This window comes from Falco cherrug, chromosome 5 (assembly GCF_023634085.1).
Source record: "Falco cherrug isolate bFalChe1 chromosome 5, bFalChe1.pri, whole genome shotgun sequence".
Lineage (NCBI taxonomy): Eukaryota > Metazoa > Chordata > Aves > Falconiformes > Falconidae > Falco > Falco cherrug.
In genome coordinates, this window is record NC_073701.1 from 3972440 (window position 1) to 3989851 (window position 17412).

Sequence of the window (17412 nt, forward strand, 5' to 3'; positions counted from 1 at the left end):
TCCGTGGTCTCAATAGTGACTTTTTCCTCAAGAATCTAAAACTGTGCCATCCATCCATCCGTCCCAGGCAGAGAAATCTTCAAAGGCCAAAGCTAAATGGCTTGGATCTCTCTACTCTGTAAGAATGCACGTATACCAAGTAGATGAGGGCCTCAACATGCAGCAAATAACTTCTCTAGTCTGCTAACTCCTGTGTGAACAGAAGTAATGCTGGGCCCTTTTAGTCTTTATGTGAAATGTGGAGATCTGTATGTCACCACGTGTTCCTTTTTCAGCCCCCAGCTTCCCCAGAAAACGGGGATGAGCTTTGACAACTGTGAGGATTAGTTTCATCTGCAGCCAGCAGGGCTTAAGCAGAATATAGGCATCCTCCTGCCCTGCCCTTCTACCACGCAGGAGGGGGACTCACAGCTGAGCTCCGACATGTCACACTAACTCCCTGCGGCACTGCAGGCAAGCGAACAAGAGACAAGGACTCATCATTTGCTAGGACTCACTGCTCTGGGAACTGCTGCAGAGAAAGACAAACGGAGCACCGTGCAATTTCCATCCCTGGCTGTTGTGGCGGCGGTGAAGGGTGGCTAAGACCACTTCCACAGTCCTCCCCATGGGGCTGATCTTAACGCATGAAGCCAAGAGAGGGGCCGCAGAGGTAAGCATGCGCCACAGCAGAGCTGAGAAGAGAAGCTGGAAGAGGTTTGTCATGCAGGGCATGTTCCCCCTGGCATGGGCCATCTCTTAATACTACAGCAGAGGGCTCGAGGTTCCCATCTCCCAGTTCCTTGCTTTAACCACAAAGCTGCACTCCTGCCCGGAGTTCAGAGTGGATCAAGGCTCCCAGCTTTCAGCGCTATCCCAGCCACGGGTGTCTCAACAAACCTGCTGTTGTCCTTACCTGTTTCTCAAACCGGTACCGTTTCCGCAGCTCCCACCAACCAGTGTCTGGAGAGAAGGCAAAGCTGAACGGCTTAGCTGCTGCCGGCTGGGTCCCCTCCTTCCACCGGGCATGACCAGGAACCAATCCACTTCCAGTGCCTCCAGCAGGCTGTGCCCCAAGATGCAGAAAATGATCCCGAAGCCTTCCCAGGTCTGCAAAGGAGGCAGGAACATCACTTAAGCTGCAAACTGCTGGTCACCTAGTTCACACCCCAGCCAAGTAAGTTCATGCAAAAGGAAGCCACTCTCATACACTCTGAGCCCTGTGGGACACCCATCACCACCCTAAAACACTGTGCCATTTCAATGACACCGGATCAGTGTCTGCTTGCATACACAGCACAGACACCACTGACACTGTGTCTTTAAAAAGTTGCTGTTTAAATTAGCCATCAGTGACTGCTACCACTTCCTGTTGGCTGGAAAGTGCCACCGAGCATCTCCAGTGCTGGAGACCACAAAACTGTGTGCCTCATTTCAAAAGCAAGCCTGGGAAAAGCCCCCTCCCTGTTCTGCTGCAAGAAGCTACTAGAGATTCGCAGGGTTTTTTAACGACCCAACACATCACTTGACAGGGTCTGATGCTGGTAGGTTATTTGGACCTGCCTCTGCCAGAGCTCTGAACAGACAGACTGGTCTCCATGAAGTTAATTGCATGGTTCAGCTCCCTTCCCGTGCCAAGAAATCCCAACTGACACGACAGCAGGAGGTCCATTTTAAAGTGGTTCTAGTTAGCAGAGTAGTGCTGCAAAACACACATGCTGGGGCACATCCAAAGAAGAGCAACAAAGCTGGAGAAGGGTCCAGAGAGCAAGTCCTATGAGGAGCAGCTGAGGGAACTGGGGGTGTTTAGCCTGGACAAAAGGAGGCTCCAGGGAGACCTTACTGCTCTCTACAACTACCTGAAAGGAGGCTGTCTCTTCTGCCAAGTAACAAGCAACAGGACAAAAGGAAATGGCCTCAGGTGGTGCCAGGGGAGGTTTAGATTGGGTATTAGGAAAAAATTTTTCACTGAAAGGGACGGGAACAGCCTGCCCAGGGAAGTGGTTGAGTCACCGTCCCTGGAGGTATTCAAAAGACTGTAGACGTGGCGCTTCGGGACATGGTGTAGTGGTGGACTTGGCAGTGCAAGATTTACAGTCAGACTCGATGATCTTAAAGGTCTTTTCCAACCTAAATGATTCTATGTACACAAGTACTTCAAAGGCACATATAAGCAATCACGTATCCCAGCCCTCAAAAATATTAATAATAATTAAAACCTGAATCTATAAATATTTCTTTATTTTAAATGACACATTTTAAACCAATCAGCTCCTTAAAATGACCTACTATGAGACAGGCTGGGCAACTCAGAGTATCAGTAACAAAGGTAGATTCTCTGGCACAGACTTTTATCACTCCCCATATGATTTTGCTTTTCTTTCACTGGTCTCCCACATAACACTGCAAGGATTTCGGCAGTCAGGTACGTTTCTGATGGCTAGCAGACATAAAAGAGCAAGGTGTTGAGTTGGAGTGTGAATCTGGAAGTCATTCCAAGCGCACATGCTGTACAGAACCAAGACAGTGAGAGGGCATCTTGCTACAAGGACTCTGGTGTATCTGCATGTCTGGAGACTAATCAGATGCCTTTTCAGCAAAATACCATAGCCAAAACCAACCCAGGGTCCAAAAAACACCTCCACCTTCTGGGAAACTCTGGATCTAGCTTTGAAATTTACAGATGGAACCTATTGTCTATTTACAATTCAGTTATCACCTCCTTTAAAATCCTGAGAAATCACAGCTGGTAGAAATGCCAGGAAGTTTGTTCATGAGTCACATCACTGTCACCATGAACACAGCATGCAGAACTATTCTAAAAAAACCCTCAAAGAATCATCCTTTGTATTAAAATTTCCCATCCTTCATCTATATTCCAATAACCAACTCTCAAAATTTCAACAAAAATCAGGATGCTTCAAAAGGGAAATGCTCTCTACATACCCACATGAAGGTCACTAGCACAAAAAAGAAAAAAAAAGTAAAGCAGAGATCCTGGAGAGTAAAAAAGGGAAGGGAAGGGGAAAAAAAAAAAAAAAAAAAGAGTTGTGAAATTGCATGAAAGGAGAGAGCAAACACTGGGCAATTTGGGCTTGGAGGAAAATAATGTGCTTTGGCAGACTTCAAAATTCTCATTATAATTCTAACACCACCACAACAGAAAACTGAAGCCTTCCTTACCTTTCTAGTCAAGGCTCTAAAGCTTTCAGAGAACTTTCTCTGGGATGTTCTAGAGTTTTATTTGGGAATATTTATATTTCAAGAATTAAACAGAAGAAAATTCTCCTGAATGCACAAGATGAGCAGGGGCAGCAACAGACAATGCAGAATTCACTTAGGGCATCCAGACACTTCACATAAGCAGCTAAGGTGAAAAAAAATATGAGAAAAACCTCTGAAAGGAGCAACTTTGAAAGCTATTTTAAGCCAAATTAAACTATTACAGGGACTGTGGAAGCTAAAACAATTGTTCTGATTCAACCTACAGGATGTTTGTGATAACGGATGCAATATGTTGGTGGTCTAATTAGCAGTATTAACAGTGGAAGGTACTTTATGCCACAGTCAGTAATTCATGTAAATAATTTAACAGCTTTCATTAGTATTATCCCATTAGTATGCTTCGCATGCTCGCTAATATAGACACTTGGACACTGAGTAATTGCATTTCCACCCTCTGGTTTTGCAAACCAGTAAAATGCAGGTTTCTACCAGTACAAAAGAATGCCTGTGGAAAGCAACCCTCCTTAATGTCAGCGCACCGTATTTTAAACGCACTTGAATAAGCCCTTTCACAGCGATCCATGAATGTATAGACCGGGCAGTTCCTCAAGCCAAAAGCTTTAAATAAAACTTTATGTCACTGGAGTCTGATCAAATTAGGCAGGTGTCTGTTAGAGCAAAATCTGCCTAAGAACCCTTCCTTTTTTGTTGTTGTTTGCTTTTGTTTTATAAAACTAGCCACGCAAAACTGAAGCTCCCCCGATAAAGTTAAACAAAGCAGTGAGATTACAGATCAGTTTGACTAAGTCTGCTTTTTTTGGCTTTGAACCAATCAACAGCCCTCCTTTTTGAGACAGACAGACACGGGAAAAAGCTTTTTTATAGTTTTCAATTAATAAAGGCATGACTCAACTGTGAAAAATATGCTAACAAGAAAAAAAAGTGCCCATGACCCTTCACTCCAACAGGTAAGATTCCTGTGTGCATCCAAGTCATATTAAGTATTAATAACGAGCCCACGGAGCGAGCTGGGAGTCTACCAGGCTCCTTTCTCTATTTGCAGAGTCCCCACCCCATCGGCAATCTTATTTTATACAGAGTCACAGGCACAGAAAGTGAGTAATGGAAGATAAAAGCTTTTCCTGACAAGACTCTTCAGTCCATTAATATGAGTCCACATTGTTATTCCCAGTTCACCTGTATTTTCCATCAAAAGTAAGTCACATATTTGTATTCCCTTCATCCTCAACATCCCCAAAACAGAAACCGCCTGGCTTCCAAGATCTCCTCTCTCAGGCAGACGCGGGCATCGTAAAAACACGCAAGGGAATGGATATGGGTACAGACAGCTCTTGGGTGCTAGAGAGGGACCACACTCTTCCTCTGGGACAGAGACAAAACCTTCAGCTTTACAGCCTACATGGTCACAAAAAGATCCAGGACTGTAAGGGATCAGACCTTCTGATTTCCAATTCTTGCTTTTAGGACTTCAGAAAGCATTTGGTATTTTGTTTCTCTGCACCAACACTCCTCCTCCCTATCAGCTCCCCAGCTCTCCTGACTGAGGCAGGACCAAGCCGGCAAGAACCACAGCTGTGAGCAAGGCTTTAGTGATGGGCAGCTAGGCAGCCAAACCATCCGCCAGCTGAGAGGTGAAGCAGCATGCAGCCCTGTCCTGCTCCCCAGGGACCATCACTCAGAATCATGTTCCTGCATCAGCAGCTGCCCAAACAACTCTCAGAAGAGACAAACCAGGACAGTCAGTGACTCATCAGAATGAAAAGTCTGCCTGGTTCCCCATCTCTTTGCTGGAAATGCTACAATGCTCAGCCAGTTATTTTGATGGCATTACAGTTTTGTTTTTTTTATTTGGAGAAAACTCCGAGCCTCCAGTCCTCTTGGGAAGCTCACTGCACTGAGGCATGAGAACTCTGAGAGCTTGGAAAACATTCAAGAGGCTCTCCTTCGCTCCACAAGTCCTACAACCGGCTACTCTTAAGAGCAGAAAGGGAAATGTGGCCATCCCCACTTGCAGCAACATGGGCTGAGAAGACCACAAGTCTCTCACTGCAACTCTACATCTTGATCAAAGCAGCCGCCTTCCTGCTGAGTAAGCATGCGACGTCTTGGGGTGAAGCAACACGCCTCTGTGGCCATTAGCAAAGGAGTTCTGCCTGCCTCCTCCTCAGCAACACAAAAGCTCTCAGCATCGTCTGGCTTGCTAGCAAGACTTTCCATTCGAGGTGACTGTGCTTTATGGCTACGCAGGATGGAAACACACCTGCCACCCCCGTGACACAACTGCAAAGCGCTGACATGAAGCACAGGGTACTACCAGCGCTGAGAAAACACCATCGACATTTCCAGCCCCTCTGGGTACTAGTGGTAACACCCCGAACCATCGCTAGCATCAAGCGTGGGACAAAAGGATGAAGGAACTGGGAATGGCGCAGGGAAAATGCAAGCCAAGGAGCACGGAAGCAGCAGTGCCAGAAGCAGTCCCGCAGCGCCACGGGAAACCACACTGCCCATCTCCAGAGCGCTCCTACATCCAGGCATCTGGGAATTCCTCCTCCCACTGCAGCAGCAACCTGTCCCCCTGCTGTCAGGAGCGTTGGCTTCTAGGTCATCTTCCTTCAAAAAGGAACATATATCCTGGAACTGGACTGTCTGGATAAGCTCCAAGGCACGAGCTCCCAGACCACAAAGGCCAGGGTCCATTTAAGACCTGGACAGTTTCCCCTGGCCTGAGTGAAAGGTTCTGTCCCCAGGGCTGCCAGGGCACAGCAAGCACCTGCACAGCTTCTGTTACCACCCCACAGGTGACAACAACTCACTGTGTCCCAGACAGTGGTTTATTTATAAAACTTTGTTTGCAAGGCTGCGAAAGACAGTTACTAGCCCCTGGTGAAATCGTTTCTGTAAGGATGGGAGGAGGAAAAGAGTAGGATTCTCTAACCTTTAGAAATAAATATATGCTGTAACAGTTGAGACTTTCAGCTGGCAGACAAACAGCTCTTTCTCCTCTTCCTCCCTCCGTCCCCCATCAGTCTCTGAAAGCGAAACAAGCTATGTAAAAAGGTCTCTCGGTTACTAATGTCCTCACTTCAAGCCACTGTAGCCAACCTAATCTCAAACTCTTATTTCTCCAGCAGTCCTAATCATAATTCACAAATTATCAGCAAATCCACCTTATAGTCAAGTTTTCTTTTCAACTGCTGTGACTCCCAGTTACTATGGCTTATTTTTTTTTTCCTTTTAGTGTGAGACCTATTTATTTATTTAAGTAAAAACATTTGGACAGCTGGAAAAACTGAACCACAAAGCTGGTAACCCATTCACCCGACATCATCATCATCATCATAATAATATGTATAAAAAAAAAACCACAATCCAAAACATCAAGAAGAGAGCCTAGAAAAGCGATGGCTGCACCCGTGCCTGGGTGATGAGGCCACCTTATCAGCACCCTCACATCTGCCACACCGAGAGCCGACAAGCTGCAGAAGTTCTGTGGAAGCCCTGACTTGGTTGGGGAATCAAAAGAGCGTTCAGTTGTTGCGAGGGAGGAAACAACCAACAGGTTATCAGCTGGAAAGCTAAATATTTGGCTTGCACAGAGCTCCCCCAGCACTAAAGTCAACACAACCTTTCAACTCAGGCTGGCTCCACAGGCGCACACCCGCCACCAGGCCCAGCACTTGGCCCCAGCCCCGCGCCGGCAGGCAAAGCTGCTTAGGAGGGAGGTCTCCCAAGTCAGCACATTTTCCAAGTCCTCATGCCGTACGGAGCGACAGATCAAGAAGGAGATTCAGCATGGAGAGAGCCAGAAACCCCCCTGAAGCACAGCCCAGGGTCAGGCGAAAAGGCCAAGAGCCAGGTGGTGAATCACCACTGTCAGGTGATGCACCAGCGAGATTAATTTTTGCTCAGTGACTAAGAACCAAGAACCTCCTCTGTAATAACGAAACCAACCCAGGAACACCAGCTCAGCGTAGGCTTTTCTGCTACAGCACAGCTCCGGCTGAAGAAGCTCCATCTATCAGTCCTTGACACACATGCCAAATCAAAGGGTGAAAGTAGCAAGAAACAGGCAAGAATTCAGGAACAGCATCTACATCCTATGACTCGGGCATCTTCAGTGAGGAAGGCTAAAACTAAGCAGACAGATAAGTGGGGAAAATCAAAGTTCTAGCTAAAGACAAGGTGAAGGCAGCACTTGCCATCTGTAGCTGCCACAGTACTTCAAATACCCACAGACAAAAATGGGAGCAGGAGAGAAAACTTTTCCAGGAAAAGCCTCTCCGGGTTGAAGTGCAATAAGCTCAACTCAGCTCATTTTGCAGATGTGCTCTTTAAAGACGGGGCACAGACTTAAGTTCTTAATATCAAGAAGATTATCCAATAGACTGAAAAAGTAATTTTTAAAAATGGAGAGGGATTTCCAAACCAAATCCTACACATTCCTTAAAAATCCCCTCAAAGACCTTACTTCAGGGGGTGCGACGAAGAGATTTCCAGAGGTATGCAGGCGATGTGGTCCTCTTCAGAACACAGATGAGTTCAAGTCTTTGTGAATTGGAGGAAAGAAAATACACATACTAAGCGCTCTTAATGAACCTCTGGCAACTACAAGAACAAAGGCACAATTCCTGGACTACTAAATAATACCACATAACCATGTAATTACCTTTGCAACTAACTGCTGCGGGAGGTCAGAACAAACAGCTTAATAAGACTTTAATGAATGACTACAATAATTTTATGAATAAATTGAAATTATGTTTAAAAAAAAAGATTAAAAAAAACCCAACCCACAACGTAAGATCCTCAGGGCTCAGCAGCTACAAGTGGCCGACACTCTCCCCCAAGACAACAGCGTCGCACAGTTTGCAATACAGTAACATTTTCTTTGGCTTCTTCCGATGTATACAGCGACACTCACAGCCCAATACTGGATCTGGGAATAAAGAAAGCATTGGCTGGTCCTCGTGTGAGAACAAGACAGAGGTGCAAAGCTGAGCTTTTCCAGCAGCAGAGGGAAATGCAGGCCTGACCAGCTGGGTCATGCTCTATTTTGGTCCTACAGTTCCCATCCTGCTAAATCGTGTGGGGGAAGGGACAGCGAGTCTGGCCTCATCCAGAGCAAGAGGCTCCAACTAAAGAGCTGGTGGGAATTCCCAAGCTTGACATCCAGTTCTCAAAGATGACCTCCGCTGTTGTTTGAAAGCTCGGGAGAGTTTCAGCTCCAGATCCAAACCAGGATTTGGGTATGTCACAACACAAAGTTTTAAGCTCCAACTCCACCTGCCTGTTACCGACAGAAACAAAAGTTCTGTTTAGAAGGGGCCTGTGGTTGGGAAGTAACACTCCATCACTAGGACAATGTGCATCAGCAGACACAACACTGGCAAAGCTACCGAAGCTGGCTGTTCAAACAGTTTGTCAACGTGCACTGCCAAGAACGTCTTGCACCAAAGCCCTTCAGTAAACACTGCGCACAGGCACGGCACTGCTAAAACACAGCCACTGATCGCCCTCCGTTACACCGTGCCGTGCGACTGCGAAAGGAAGGGAATTTTGGCTATGGCCACTGAAATTTTCTTTTCCAACTTATCAGGACAAATGCACAGCAAAATAGATCACCGCTGAGAGCAGCTGCGAGGTAGAAAAGATGCTCTTGCCTTAAGAGCCCATCTTGTAATTTTCAACCAAGCAAGCCACCAAAACACGTGTTCTGCTCCCAACTCCGAACACATACACATGCTCTAATGGCCTGAGTACAGGCCTGCAAGCCAGGAACTCTCGGGTTTTTTTAATCTCTCTTCAACTGACTTCCAGGGAAGTTTGTTACTGATTTTCCTGATTTAGACCTCAATTTCCTTATCCCAAACAGGATAAACTGTTTGGCAAGTGTTTCTCTTGCCAGGGGTCTCTGTACATAGTATTGAATATTTTTTACACTATTATTTTAGTGTTTTAGAGACTGCAATTATTTTAGTGCTTTTAAAACAAACAGAAGCAGCTTTCCTGCTGTTTTTGTTCCTCTGCCAATCCCTACGGTTAATTTAATGGAGATCAGCCATGATGAAAAATCATGGGGAGTCACTAGGTGTTTTCTGTTTTGTCCTCACATAGCTAAAAATAAGGCAGGCATCTGCCATCTGTAGCAATGAGTTTGAAAGCATGGAGTAGAACACAAGGAAGAAACACTTACTCAAGCCTTACCCCCAGGTCATTGCGCTGGGATTCGTATCGGAAGGTATCGGTGCGACTGTGATTTGCATACCCCTGACACCATGGAAAAGCAGAATTATTGCAGGGGACTCTAAATAAATTGTAATTTGCACAAACCATAAATTTGCATTAAAATATAAACCACATAGGAGAATACATCAATTCCCCTCTACTTGCCTCTTAAATAAGAGGTACAGGTAATCTGCAAGTTCCCCCGTGCAAAACGGTACGAGTCCTCAATTCAACTTGCATTATTCTGGCAGGTGGCACTCAGAACTTCACAGCACCATTTACAGAGCAACTAATCTAGCAGGTCAGGAAAATGCAGTAGGATACGTTAATCCCTGGTATAATTAATTATACCAAGACTAATTTAGCTGTCCAAACCTGCACACACGCTCCCTTATAAGCATGTCTGGGCCACACTGAGAATTTTGCTTTAACCCAACCATTTCAAACCCCCAGCATACATGGCTGCCGTTGCACCACGTTAGCTAGCCATCACGGCTTTTCTGACTCGCTTGCATAATACTCACTCCCATCTGAAGACTCCGTTTGCAACACGTTCAGCCCAAAAAGTAAAAAAAAAAAAAACAACTTAGAAATGACTCTCCACTGACTACACCCCACAAAGAATGGCAGGAAGTCTTTCAGGAGAATTTGTGATAGCTCATGAGTGATTTGGCCAAGTCATACAGCTAACAGAGATTTACCTCCAATTTTTAAAAATCCACCCTCTAAAAGCTGTACCGCTTATCCAATCGTGGTACGGTTAGAAATAAATGAACAAAAGTTCCCATCAGCACAAAAGACCTGCTGCAGCGAGGCGAACAAAGAGGAGAGAGCTAACTTCATGGCACCGTCCAATACCAGGGCAGGCCAAACTGCAGCCTGAGAGCGGATTAAGGAGATGGCAGAGGAGAAGGGATCACTGAAGGAAGAGGAACGTGGATGTCGCAATTTCCTCTCTTCCTTATGGTTTCTTGTGCATAGGTTAGCACCGCAGTACGGTCAAACTGCATCAGTTCTCCAACTGGGTGGCAGTGCAAGAAGGAAAATCGGGCCTCAAAAAGGAAAATACGTATAACAGAATATCACACTGCAAAATGAACTATGACAGAGCAGGTAATACTGAAGCCTAAAGATCCCAAGCATTTAAGCAGATTCTGCAAGCCAAATTCAACCCTCCTCTGTATTTCTCAGTCCATAAACAACGCAGGACATAAAATTTCACAATGGACAAACAAAAGAATGGTCGGAAATCAGTAATACTTTAAAGAATAAATGTTCTAATAGTAGAAAAATTCATCCAAACCTCCAACTGATTTTCAACAGTGCTAAAAACCACATACATCTTCCTATTGATAAAGTATCTCTTCTTTAAATCCAGAGCATGCATCCAGCCCCTCCAACTCAAGAGTTTTACATCCATAAACTAAAACTAAACCACACATTTGTAACTGCCAGAAGAAAACTTCTTTCCAGGATTTCATGATACTGAGGCACAGGGGGAGCACAGAGACTGAGAGGTAGGACCGTCTCAGAATCAGTACTATCTTGTTGCTTTACACCACATCCACCTTTAGGAGCTGGAACTCTACAGAGTCAGACCGAGTGACCCGACTGGCTTCTGAACTGTATGCTCATGGACATTGGAAGTCACCTTAACACACATTTGTAGCATATATATTCTTGCTGTATTCTCAAACATCCAAATTTGATGCCTGCAGAAGAAAAAAAATGTTAGTTTTTTATCCAGATAGCCAGGCTCCAGTTGCCCAAATTAACTTGCAATGCAGACACTTGCAGAGAAAGATTTATGTTCAGTGCTGCTCAATGTGAAAAAGAGCAGAAAGGTGTGGGGTTTCACCCCCCCCTTCAAATACTACATACATAGATTCTGTCTCTAAAATTTCAGACCAAAAAGCAGTGTCTGAAGAAAGCATAGACAAAAAAGTGATTAGGCCTGTCTGCTTTTGAGTAATACATAACAACATAACTGTATTGGCGATGTTACATCAGCACAAATATTGCTCATACAGGCAGGCTGCTATGATGAGAATAGCTTTATCTCCTTAGCTACAACAGGATGCCATTAGCGTCTCTGTAAAAAGAATAATTCAGCAAGGTGCTAACCTGTACATTACAAGAAGTTTTCAAAAGAATTTACCTTCTTACAAGCAGAATAAAAATGTACTCTGCAAAAGTAGGAAGCGAAATGTTTATCCCCATTTTACAGTCAGAAAGACTTTTAAAAAAATAAAGTAAAAAATAAAAATGAAACGCCTACCTTTTTGAAATTATCAACGATTTCAGATGCTCAGGTTGAGACAATACAGATACCCCCATCAGCAGGAGTGTGGACAGCCAGACCTTCTGAAAATCAGGTCTCAAATGCCTGCAAGTCACTAGGTCAGCCACGAGATAGCCAAGGAGACACGCAGATATTCCACAGTCTTGGGATGAGGAGTGTGCATCACGGTGGGCACAGGTAACTGTGTCACTGATACTACCTGAGCTCTTCTGTCATTTCAAATAAGTGAAACCTGGACAGCATTCCCACCCTCCGTGCTGGTTTGCGCTGCAAAACCCAAGTCAGAGATGCTCAAGAACAGAAACAAGAAGCAGCTGCATCTACACCTGAAGAACTTCCAGTCCGACAAGGGACTACAAGGCATGTGAAGTTTCAGCACAACTCCCAGAGAGGTCAGCATTGCCTGGCTACCACCTCCGCGCCAGCGGGCCCAGGATTTATCAGCAAAGCATCATCCGATCGCGATACCCAGCGCCTCGAGGAGCGGCTGGAAGGAGAAATGGGTGTGAGAAACAAAGCCACTGCCACCCCAGGAGTGCCAGGAGGTGAGCAAAGGGGCAGGCTCCGGGTTACAGGGCTGGTGCCCTGCTCTGCAGTCAGCACCCTGTGAAACTGGAGCCAAGCCATTCCAGTCCTGTCCCTGTACTGCTGCATCCCCCTCAGAAAACATCCTCTGAGCACAGTGAGTTAACAGACCTGAGTCGGTTACAAAAGCGACGACGCGTCATGTCCAAGAACTTTGTGACCGACCACTTTGTGACACAGACATCTCCTTCCTTCACTTACAGCCCCAAAAGATGCCAGTGACACGAGGGGCCTGTTACAAGGGAAAAGCATGCACGAGAGTGACCATCAACTGCAAAGCTGCTTCTTTTCCACTGCACGGTCATGTCAGAATGATGCTGGAGTAGCGAAGGAGCTACCTCACGTAACACGGAAAATTATCGGCCTGTGCTGCCCTGCGTAAGGCAGGGTGAGCGATACACTGCTTTTTAGTGGTACAAGAGGGAACAGCGACGTGCGCCCACATCCATTCTGGAAACCGTACCTGGTGGTGGGTGAGGTGTGCCCCGAGTTACAGAGCATTGCCTCATCTTCCACAGGCCGGTGGAAGGACGTTGTAGGACTGGTTACCGCGTTTGAAAACCTCAAAGCGAACCCACCCGTGTCCCCAGCCCGACCTGCTCGCGTTTAACCCGCAGCCTTCCCCGCACGGCGGGCTCCGGGCAGCGCGCGGGGGCCCTGCGCCGCCCTGGCACACGGGGACACGCCGAAAGCGAGAAGCCGGGGAGCAGGTGCCGTAACGCACCGGCAGGACCGACGCAAAGCCCAGGAGCCAGCACACACACGCACACAGACACACAGAGCTGCGGGGGCCCGGCCCGGCCCGGCTGCGCCCCTCGCCCCCCCGGGCCCCCGCGGGGGCCGGTACTCACACATCCACGCGCGGGCGGCGGCGCGGCTCGGACATCAGCCGGCAGCGGGGTCCCCGGCCCGGCGGCGAGCCCCGGCCCCCGCAGCCCCCCGGCCCGCCGGCGGGGGGCGAGGCTGCGGCGGCGGGTGCCCGCGGAGCGCGGCTCGTCCCGCCGGGCAGACCCCCGGCCCGGCGCCCCGCGGCGCGGCAGGAGGCAGAGCGGGCGGCCGCGGCGGGAGGGGAAGGGCCGGGAAGAGGCGGCTGGCCCAGCCTCGGCGCCCCGGCGCGGCCCTGCACACCGCCGGCTGCCGCCGCCGCAGCTGCCCGGGAGACGTGGCAGTGAGGGCTGATGCTCTCATCACAGGGCGACAGGCGGCGGCGGCAGCAGCCACCGCGGCGGCCGCGGCCCCGGCCGGCCCAGGGAGGGACGGGCGCTGCGGGGCGGGGCGGGCCGGCCGCGCCGCCATCTTGGTGGTGGCAGCAGCAGGGGCGGCGGGGCCGGGGCGGCGCGGGGCGTGCGGAGCCCCAGGGCACGGCACGGCACGGCACGGCACGGCACGGCACGGCACGGCACGGCACGGCACGGCACGGCACGGCACGGCACGGCACGGCACGGCACGGCACGGCACGGCACGGCACGGCACGGCACGGCACGGAGCCTCCAGGGGGAGATGCTCCGTCCCTTATCCGCGCCCCGTTGCACCGGGAACGCTTTTGTCGCTCTAGTCACGATAATAAATCCAGAAAGCGCCACGTTTTGCATCGTGAGACACCCCCAAAAAAATTAATGAAATAATCACAACCAACAGCTTCATTACAGCCAGCAACTCTGCTTACCCCGCGAGTGAGCAGCAACAGCTGGAGCCTCGACGTGCCCCGCTGGGCCCCGGGCCAGGGTCCGGTCCCCGCCTGCGCCCCCCGTCAGCCCGCGGAGCCGGGGGGAGCGGGCGGTGCGGCCGGGACACCGGGCACTGGCTGCAGCAGCCGCCGAGCGGCAGCAAACCATCACGGGCTGGCCACCAAGCCAAGCCAAGGCTTTCCTGAGCGCCTTTCCCAAAGGGGCATCTTTCTTTCGAGCGACTTCTGGGACAGCTTGTAGGTGCCAGCCCAAAGCTGGGGAGATATAGCGGTGAAAATCGCTTTATTTATGTATTTATTAGCTTTATTATATTTATTATAAACAAAATAATTATTTATTAGCTTTCACAATCGCAACAAGAAAGCTCTCCCAGGGAGCGAGAGCAAATACTGGAGGAAAGAAAGAACCTGGTGTGTGAGCAGTAGGCAATCCTGCGTGGGGACGCACCACTTAAAAGTACCCTGAGAACCGGGCGGCTGCGATACATGGGACAGAGCTGGCCTCACCAACCCTCTCCACTGTTCTGTTTCAAACCAATGCTCTGGAAAGGGGTCTGGTAAAGTCTCTGTGGCTTATCAGGGTGGTTGGGCTTGTTTCTGATACAGGATTCTCCCTCCTCATTCCCTGCCAACAGCTCAGGGTCTGTGCCTTCACTTTCCTTCCTTCAGCCTCAGCAGCATCTTCAGATAATTGTCATGTCTACGAACTGGACCGCAGCTGCCACACTCCGAACAGACCCGCGTGTGCCTCGGCTTTGCTCATCCCTCCCCCTGTAGCCACAGCAACGACCAGTGACAGCCCAGCTGGACCAGCAGACCGTGCCCATAGCCCTGTGTGCAACTCTGTGATACACACCTTGTACCAGGAAATCTGCCAAAACCTTCTATTATTCTGGATCAGCTGGGAAAAAACCCTCAAACCAAGCTGTGAAATTTTTCAAAAAATACATTGTTCTTAACCTCAGTGCAGGTGTGTTTAAGGCCCGAGGCCCCTGCTCCAAGAGAAAGCTGCTCTTTGTGTAAAACATGCCCAGGAGATCTTGGCTGATGGAGCCGTGCAGCAGGGCACAGTGAGGCAGGAGACAGGTCTGTGCTAATTCAACAGGGGTGAAATTCCTTCTCAGCGGCAAATCTGAACACCAGTTCAAGCCTGGATACGTGCAGAAGAATCTTACAGCTCCTGTGCATTTTGACTTACAGAAGTAACTGTGTTATTTGTAAAAGTTAGTCTAACAACCTGACAACTTTGGATATTTTAAGGTTTACATACCCTCCACTCTAGCATACTACTTATTAATGGTTATGCTCTACAGAATTCAATGAAATGCTATGGAGACTTGGGTGCCTCATCTTTTCCTTTCTCATTCTCACACGGAAACAGCATGAGCCCAGAACAATTGCGGAGTGACCATTTATTCCCATCGATTCTGGATAATGCTTTTTCAGGAATATTTTGCGTTTATCTGCCTGGGTCCTTGTGGCCAATCTATGGTGTGTTGTAGTTTTATCACTGAATTCATCAAAGAGCTGTGTGAACGTTTGGGTCCTTGGTCTCCTCATATTTGCAAGGAAACTGTAATACGAACCAACCTAAGGAAGCCAGTACTGAGGAGCAAGGAGCAGCTCAGGCAGAATGGGAAAGATGAGACCGTCCTTGTTACATTTTGCGGAATGCCCCTAGTGCGCTAGCTGACCCTTGCATGGGGCTTTATTACATGAAACACCGGATTACACGTGTGAGAAGCCCAGGAAAGTAGAGGCACCCATGTTCAAAAAGACCCTTCCTCTCTGATTAAATGTGTAACTGCTGCAGGGACTTTGACAGAACAGTCAACCTGAATCACGCACCACCACGTCTTTCCCCACCAGACAGTACCCCAGCAAACACTAATGGTGTAAAACTTCTTACACTCTCAGCCAGCAGCACACTTGATTTTGCCTGTCTTTACCTCTGTTCCTGTTTTCTTCTAACTCTCATTTCCTTTCTGGTATTTCAGGTTAATGCCCTTTTCATCTGCTTCTCACTTCTGCCATGCTTCACGTCTGTTTTCTGCTGTCCTTTAGAAGACCTAAACCCTTTTGCTTTGCCACTCACTTTCCCTCCCTCCTGTTTCAGATCCCTTTCCAATCTTACTGATTTAACTCCTTTCTTTTTAATTTTATCAAACATCCCCTCTACCCTTTCACTCCAGGGTATTGCCCCACAATCTGTGGGACATAAATAGGTGTGACCCTGAACAGTTCTGTAAATTTACCCTGGATAACAAGTGTTATTTAACTCAAGAGTCAAAGCCTTACCTTGACAAAGCAAAGACGTGACTTTGGTCTTGTGTATGCATATGTGGTGAAAATTTATGAAATTGATTACTGCTTATGGAAAAGTCTTTGTCTTTAATTAGGGATTGCATAACTTGGACAGGGAGCTCAAGAACAACTTTAATAAGCAGGTGGTGTTTGTCCTGAGCCCCCTGAACAAGCAACGTATGAGCAGGACCATCCAGACAATAAATATTGTGCCGGTAACCCCACACTTGGGCATCTGGCCAACGTCCCTGGCGTGTGTGAACCTTACCAATCATGAGATAGCGCACGTCTGCACTTCGCCTAAACTTAAAAGTTTACTTACACTAGGTGTGTAAACTAGTTTTGTTTGTCATCGAGTATAAAGGCAGGCAAGCACTGGGACTGGGCCAGAAGCCTCACCTACAGGTGGGTGCACCGTGTAGGAATTTTCCCAGTTACTGAGAGACTCCTGGTACCAGCTGCAACGGGTCTTCCCAGCCGAAGCGTGGGCCTGGATGATATTTAAGTGGTGATTGGTGATGTATCTTTTTCTTAGTTTCTGTAATGTTTGCAGTAATAATTTGATGCTTCACTCCTATTGCTCTTTTATCATATTGTGCATAATAACAAGCACTGTTTCCTTTTATGATATTGCATGCTATTTTCCTTTATTATATTGTAATATAATAAACAGCATTTTTTATTATATTTGATTTGGAATTCATTTTTACTTAGCATCCAGTCACTCAGCAAAACAGCATATCCAGATGGGGCTGGGTACCACTAACAGCATAGCTGCAACAACATGAAATCCAGCGCGAACCAATTGCTTGAATGTCCATCAGTTGCTGGAATAACTTTTGAAGCCCAGTCTAAACTCCTCGCTACTGACACCACACTGTTATCGGCACCTGACCCACATTAAAATGAGCTCTGCTTTGCTGACTTGCACAACGGTGACAGTACGCAATTACCTCCAGAGCATATTTCCATAGATGTTATTGTGTGCCGCAGAATGTTTACTTAGTGTGTACTAGGACTGGGCTCCTCGTTTTGAAAGAGGGTGTAGCTGAGTAAGGCAGTAAAAACAGGAGCACAGAAC

General features: G+C 47.9%; 1 protein-coding gene across 3 annotated transcripts in view; it reads right to left on the minus strand.

Moving 5' to 3' along the window:
- Positions 1-13518, minus strand: part of TMEM39A (transmembrane protein 39A) — a 21941-nt gene extending 8423 nt beyond the window's left edge. Inside the window, exons 1-2 of one of the 3 annotated variants that reach the window (XM_055711696.1) lie at positions 13192-13518; positions 896-1089 (exon numbers count right to left, since the gene is read on the minus strand). In XM_055711696.1, the coding sequence (XP_055567671.1) occupies positions 896-1008 (113 nt within the window). In that variant the 5' untranslated portion in view covers positions 1009-1089; positions 13192-13518. Of the gene's footprint in view, positions 1-895; positions 2238-2288; positions 7956-13191 lie in introns of those variants that run through there. The other 2 variants (XM_027816950.2, XM_055711695.1) reach the window with 2 other exon arrangements.
- Positions 13519-17412: the final 3894 nt, after the last annotated feature.